The sequence below is a fragment of the Aythya ferina genome, assembly GCF_964211825.1.
Source record: "Aythya ferina genome assembly, chromosome: 6".
NCBI classification, from domain to species: Eukaryota; Metazoa; Chordata; class Aves; order Anseriformes; family Anatidae; genus Aythya; species Aythya ferina.
This window is the reverse complement of record NC_140303.1, coordinates 25353471-25359500: the sequence shown is the minus strand read 5'-3', so window position 1 is coordinate 25359500 and position 6030 is coordinate 25353471. Positions and strand designations below refer to the sequence as shown.

The following is a 6030-nucleotide window of genomic DNA, read 5'->3' as shown; positions in this document are numbered from 1 at the left end:
TGCCAGGGTGCACGCTGCTGAGTTTATAAAAATGTACAAAAATAAGATATTCCCTTTGTTAAAAAAATTAAGAACAGTGAAGGAAGGTTCCCCGAGCCCCAGTCCCCATAGCTGCCTGCTGGGACAGGGATGCCCCCGCCCCACGGGACAGATGCACGTCACTGTCCCGATCCAGCAGCCGCATCCGACCGTCCGATCCCGCCGTCCTCCGTGCTCACAGCCCTGCAGGAACAAGAGGAGGGTTAGCAGCCGTGCCTGGGGGTGCCCCGCCACCCCGCAGCTCCATCCCGTCCCGTCCCGTCCCGTCCCCTCCGGCTCACCCGTGGTCCTCTCGCAGACGCTGCCGCCCTTCTCGTGGGCCAGGTTGAGGCGGTTCTGCTCGGCGGCGATGCCGTTGGCCTCGGGGCTGCTGCTGCGAGAGGGGCTGGGGGGCTGCGGGGGCGGCTGCAGGTGGAAAGCCATCTCCAGGTGCTCCTGTGCCATGCGCAGGTGCTTGCGCAGCCGCTCCAGCTCGTGCTCGGGGGGAGCGCCGGCCAGGGCGAAGCGCTCCGCCGCCGAGTTGGCCAGGTTCTCCCTGTAGTCCAGCTTGCCGTTGGTCAGGGGGGACTTCAGCGTCTCCTTCTTCAGCGAGTGGTAGGTGGGGGGCGCGCTGGGGGCTTTCTTGGCGTACTGCGGCGTGGGGCTGCCGCCGGGCGGGTGCGGGGGGCCGGCGGTCTGGCCGAGCGCGTCGCGGATGCGCCCCACGCCGAGGTGCAGGAGCTCGCAGAGGTTGAGGAAGAGGCAGAGCCCGCTGACCGCGTACATGATGAGCAGGAAGATGGTCTTCTCGGTGGGGCGGGAGACGAAGCAGTCGACGGTGTGCGGGCAGGGGCTGCGGCTGCAGACGTAGGACGGGCTCACCTCGAAGCGGTACAGCAGGTACTGCCCAAAGAGGAACGCCATCTCCAGCAGCGAGCGGCACAGCAGGTGCAGCACGTAGGCGCGCATCAGCCCGTCCTGCTTGATGCGCCGCCGGCCGTCGTGCTTCTCCCCGCCCTCTGTGCTCTTCTCCTTCTCCACCTCGATCTCCTCGAAGATCATGGGGTCCTCTTCGTTATCGTCCTCCGCCTCCTCGTAGTCCCGCCCGGCCCCCCGTCGCACCACTGGCATGCGTCCCCGTGGGGTCACCGGCGCCCGGCGCCGCGAGGACTCGGGCATGCGGGCGATGCGGTGCATGGCGAAGCCCAGGTAGAGCACCGAGGGGGTGGCCACCATGATGATCTGGAAGATCCAGAAGCGAACGTGGGAGAGCGGGGCGAAGGCGTCGTAGCACACGTTCTCGCAGCCGGGCTGCTGCGTGTTGCAGACAAACTTGCTCTGCTCGTCGTAGTAGATGGACTCGCCCCCCACGGCCGTCAGCACGATCCGGAAGACAATGAGGACGCTGAGCCAGATCTTGCCCACGAAGGTCGAGTGGTTGTTGATCTCCTCCAGGAGCCGCGTCAGGAAGCTCCAGCTCATCCTGACCAGGCAGTTGGCTCAAACCCTGCAGGAAAGAGCAGGCAATAAGGCACGGAACAAACCACAGCGCACCTCATCCAGCCCTCCTGAACCGGCGTCCTTCACCGTGGCGCTGACACCCCTTCCCCTTCCCCTGCCCACCAGCAGCATCCGGGCGGCACTGAGCGGGGAGCACCCGGCAGCACCCAGCGCCTCCTCCCCGCGCTGCCGCCAGCCAGGGGAGTAGGGGAAAAGCCAGGACAGGACGCTCACCGGCCCTTACAGGACACATCTGGGGGAAGAGTCAGCACGGCCAGGGTAAATGAGGGAGCCTGGCCAGGAGGCGGGCGAGGGGCAGCTGCCCCCACCCCATCCCGCTTGCCACCTGCTCCCGGGCAGGTCCCCGGGCGTGCCGCACCCTGTGGCACGGGCAGGGCGAGGGACGCAGAGCGCGGGGAAGGAGGGCGATGGCACAGGGCAGCACGGGGCGCCCGGGGAATTGCAAAAAGTCCCAGAGAAGCCACTGGCAGCAGGGATCGGGGAGGAAATCTGGAGGAAGGCAAGCCAAAGGCGTGAGAGGAGGCACCCGCCGCCCCATAGCAGCGCGCTGGGCTGATGCGAGGGAGGCAGGTGGCGGGGTGGCTGGGGGCAGCAGCAGGGGGGCAGCAGCAGAGGGGCAGCAGCAGAGGGGACGTGTCCCCAGCCCCGGCCAGCCCCTCTCCCCGCAGCAGCCCGCTGCCTCCATTGTTCTGCTCCCCGCCCTCCGCCACAGCCGGGGGGCTGCGTGGCCGCGCGCGGCGCCCTCCCCACGGCGCCCCCAGCCCAAGCCCTCGCCCCTCGCCCCTCGCCCCCTCTCGCTGCCCCCTGCCCCCCCAGCCCCCCGCCGCCCCACTCACGGCGCCGCGGGCCGAGCGCGCACAAAGCGGCGGCGCTGCCGCCTCCCGCCGAACAAAGGGGCCCGGGGCCGCCCCGCCCCGCGCCCGCCCGCCCGCCGCCGCTCCGGGCCCCCCCCCGCCGGCCCTGCCCGTGGGGAGCCGGAGCGCTGCGGGCAGGCAGCACGGGGGCTCTGCCACGGGGCACGGCGTGCACGGGGACCCCCGGCTCTCCAGAGGTTGCGGGGTGCTTACCTCCCCCCCCCCCCCCCAGCCACCTCCCCGCTTTGGGGCACCCCACGCGCCCCGCACCTCGTGCTTGGTCTCCCCTGCCCAAATTGTCCCCCCGAGGTTTTTGTCAGGCTGGGGATCCCCGCGTCCCGGGCAGAGCAGCCCCGCTCCTTGTGCAAGCCGGGGAGGCTGCGTGAGGTTGTGAAAGGGCACTTCTCCCTGCTGGAGCACGCTTTTGGGGTTATTTTGGGCCCGCTGAGTAACAGTGGCCTTGTCACTTCCGTGCCCTAAGTCAGCAAGAGCCACGGCAGCACAGCCCCAGGCACGGGGAGAAGGGGGAAAACACAATCCAGGGATGTGGGGAAACACCGCAGGTTGAGAGGGACCCGCAGGCAGCGCCTGCCCCCATGGTTGTGGCCTCGTTGGTGCCACAGGCACCTGCTGATGAGGCTCCCAAAGCCGCGGTCACTGCACCACAGGGAGCTGCTGGCTGCCAGGGCGGGCTGGGGATGCCCCAAGGCCAGCGCCAGCCCTGCCTCATGCCAGGGATCACCATGCCTGCCTCCACAGCCATCGGCTTCACAGCCCTCTCCCTGTGGCGGTGTCACCAGGCCTTAGCCTCGTTGTGTGCTTGTGGCAACAGAGCCAGAGGCATCGCCCATTCCCCCAGGGCAGAGGGCAAAACCACAAGAGCCCAGGAAGGCAGCGGGTGAAGGGCGCTGCCCGCCGCATCCCTCCCCACATCAGCTGAGGCTGACAGGGCCGGGCCCCCCTCGGGCAGGAAGGATGTGCGAGAGTGGGGTCCGGCTCACGAGGAAGCAGGAGCTCAGTCACCGACCACAAAACCAGGATCAGCCCCAAGCCACCACATCTGCAGGACAAAGCCTGCCCTTGGAGCAAGTGCACGGCCTGCAGAGCCATTGGGGTGATAGCGGCTGGGGGTGAGTGCAGAGGAGGCTGTGAGCACAGGGATAAGGAGAGCTCCGGCCGTGGGGACAGCACCTGCCGCTGCGAGAAGCCCCAAGGCTCATGGAAACAACACCGTGCTGGGTGCTCAGCCAGGCGGAGGCACCCTCTGGGACTCGGCCACCACCAGGCCATGCCTCGGGGTGCCCAGCATCACCAGCAGCCTTGTTTCCCCGTCTCGGCCCTGCTGTGACAGCCTCTGCTCCTGCTGGTGGGGCAGCTGCCCCTGTGTTTGCTGCAGGTGGGAGAGGAGCCCGCCTGTCTGGCGGTGGCGCGGGGCGAGCCAGCTCCGCCTGCTTGGCACCGTGCTGCACGCATCCTGTCCCAGCGGCAAATACGCTCTTCCCAGATTAGACAGCACTGGCACTGGGACAGGGAGCAGACGGCTCCATTAGGGATTGTTTGTCCTGATATGGGACAGCCCCACAACCCCTTTAGTAGCCTTTTGATAAGGGGCGGAGGCACGCTCCATCAGAGAGGCACAAAGGGCAATGAACAGCCTCCACGCCACAAGCTGGTGCTGAGGGAAGGCTGAGACCATTCGAAATATGTCTCCTTCCCTTTCTTCTGGCTTCATTATGAAGCTCAACAGCGGGTATATGGCACCATGCTCACCTGCCAGGCTCTCCTCCCTGGTTCTGGGCACTGCCAGCACCCCACGGCAATCACGCCTAGCTTGCAATCCCAGAACATCCTGAGCTGTAGGGGACCCACAGGGATGATCGAGTCCAGCTCCTGGACTTACGCTTGCTGCTGTCGCCCTGCCCTACAAGCTGTAGGGCAGCCCCACGGGAAGGGGCCTGCCAGCAGCGGGGCACGCGTGCCTTTTGCTGTCACATCTCCCTATCCTGCAGGGGCTGGAGCTGAGGCTGGCAGGGAGGGCCTGCTGGAAGCAAACAGCCAGTCCCTCCTGTCACGCAGCTTGATAAGGAACAAGGCTACTTGAGATAGATAGAGCATGAGGAGCTGACAGGCAACCCACAGGATACGTATGCTCATGGCACAGCTGCTTTAGAGGGCAGAGAGCAGGAAGTAATTCTGTGAGTCTCTAAGTGCCTAAAGACTCAGACCCACGGCTGAGGCATCATCCTTATCAAGGTAAGGCAGGACCAGTTTTAACCCCAGGGAAGCAGGGTGGTAGCTCCAGGCTAGCAGCAATATCCAGCCTATAGCCTGAGCCTCGTGGCTCCCTGCAGCCTGTTTCCACAGAGCCCTGGAGTCCGGCAGCAAGGAACAGAGGCCACCCCTGGTCCTGGGCACCCCTCCGGAGCAGCCTGCTCAGGTGGGGAAAAGCAGAGATTCAGGCAGTGCGAGCGGCTGAGTACTGGAGCCAAGTACACACAGAAAAGGAGATAGGGAGGGTGGGAAGAAAACTGGTGTCTAAGACAAGGGACTGCATGCTCAGAGCTGCGACAAGCAGCAAACGTCTGCAACTGGTTCACCAGATGTCACACCTTTTGCAAACCTTGGCTCACCGGCACAGCCCCTCTTCTCACACAAAGCCGGAGCGCAGGAGGATGTGGGGCGAGCCCCTGCACACACCCCGTGGGTGCAGTGAGAGCAGTTATCCCACCACTAGTTACAGCCTTGCAGAGACAAGGCAAAGAGCAGGAGCAAATAGGAGCAGTTAGCTCTATGGTAAAACAAAGAAACAGCTTGAGAAGAGCTACGGGCAGGCAAACAGCTGAAACCTTTGGTTCTGGCAATGCACACTTTGTCAGGCCCCTCAACACGTGCCCAGGTGCAGCTCCGAGGATGGAAAAAGCAAGCTGGGGGTGAGCTGTGTCAGATCAGCTGGCACAGAGGAGATGTCAACAAGCTGGTCCAGTAACTCCAATTTTCACTCTTGCCCTTTTTGAAAAATGCAATTATGGAAGGGGAAGTGTGCGCTTACACCAGCTCCTTAAATGGCAAGACGAAGGCAGAAGAATCTTACTGGTCTTTACTGGCTCAGCTCTGAGACTCCTTGCCCCAGACAAAGCGCTAGGTGCTGGCAGTGCTTTCACTGAGCTCACTGCTTCCCAGCCTGAGATCACTCCAAAGGAACGGAGAGCAGCAGCCATATGCCCATTTAGGAAGCGGGGACACAACGGAATGTGCTGTGACATCTGCCTCAAGACAGTATAGATCTTGTCAACCCCGTCTATAGAAGGCTAGATAAAAACATCGGCCACTGTGAGCCCTCAGCAATTTAACTGCTTCTCGAAGTGACAGGAGAAAGCCTAGTAATAAGGAGATTCCAAGAAAGCGCCCAACAGTGCGCTGTGAGGTAGCCCTTAGACCACTACAAAGTAGAGAAACTGAACTTCCCCCTCCCCTAAGGCTCTGAGGATGGTATAGCTGGGCGGGTTGCAGCCTTGTCCCTCGGCCAGCCCCAGAACTGTCTCCTGAAGTAGATGATGATGCATGACCAGAGGACTTAGCGCGCTGCAGGGGCAGGTATTCACACCTCCACAGCCACGGCTGCAACAGCTCCTGCAAG

General features: G+C 63.8%; 1 protein-coding gene across 4 annotated transcripts; it reads right to left on the bottom strand.

Annotated features, from left to right (window-relative positions):
- LOC311438815 (gap junction gamma-1 protein-like) lies at positions 1 to 2682 on the bottom strand. Of its 4 annotated transcripts, none has more exons than XM_084523699.1 (3): positions 2664 to 2682; positions 321 to 1525; positions 1 to 222 (listed from the first exon to the last, which is right to left on the bottom strand). In XM_084523699.1, exons 2-3 carry the CDS (start codon positions 1498 to 1500, stop codon positions 215 to 217), a joined length of 1188 nt encoding a protein of 395 aa, XP_084379825.1. In that variant the 5' UTR covers positions 1501 to 1525; positions 2664 to 2682; the 3' UTR covers positions 1 to 214. The 4 variants fall into 4 exon arrangements, with proteins under 4 accessions (XP_084379825.1, XP_084379823.1, XP_084379824.1 ...); XM_084523697.1 differs by lacking the exon at positions 2664 to 2682 and adding an exon at positions 2376 to 2447; XM_084523698.1 differs by lacking the exon at positions 2664 to 2682 and adding an exon at positions 1753 to 2158.
- Between the last annotated feature and the right edge of the window lie 3348 nt (positions 2683 to 6030).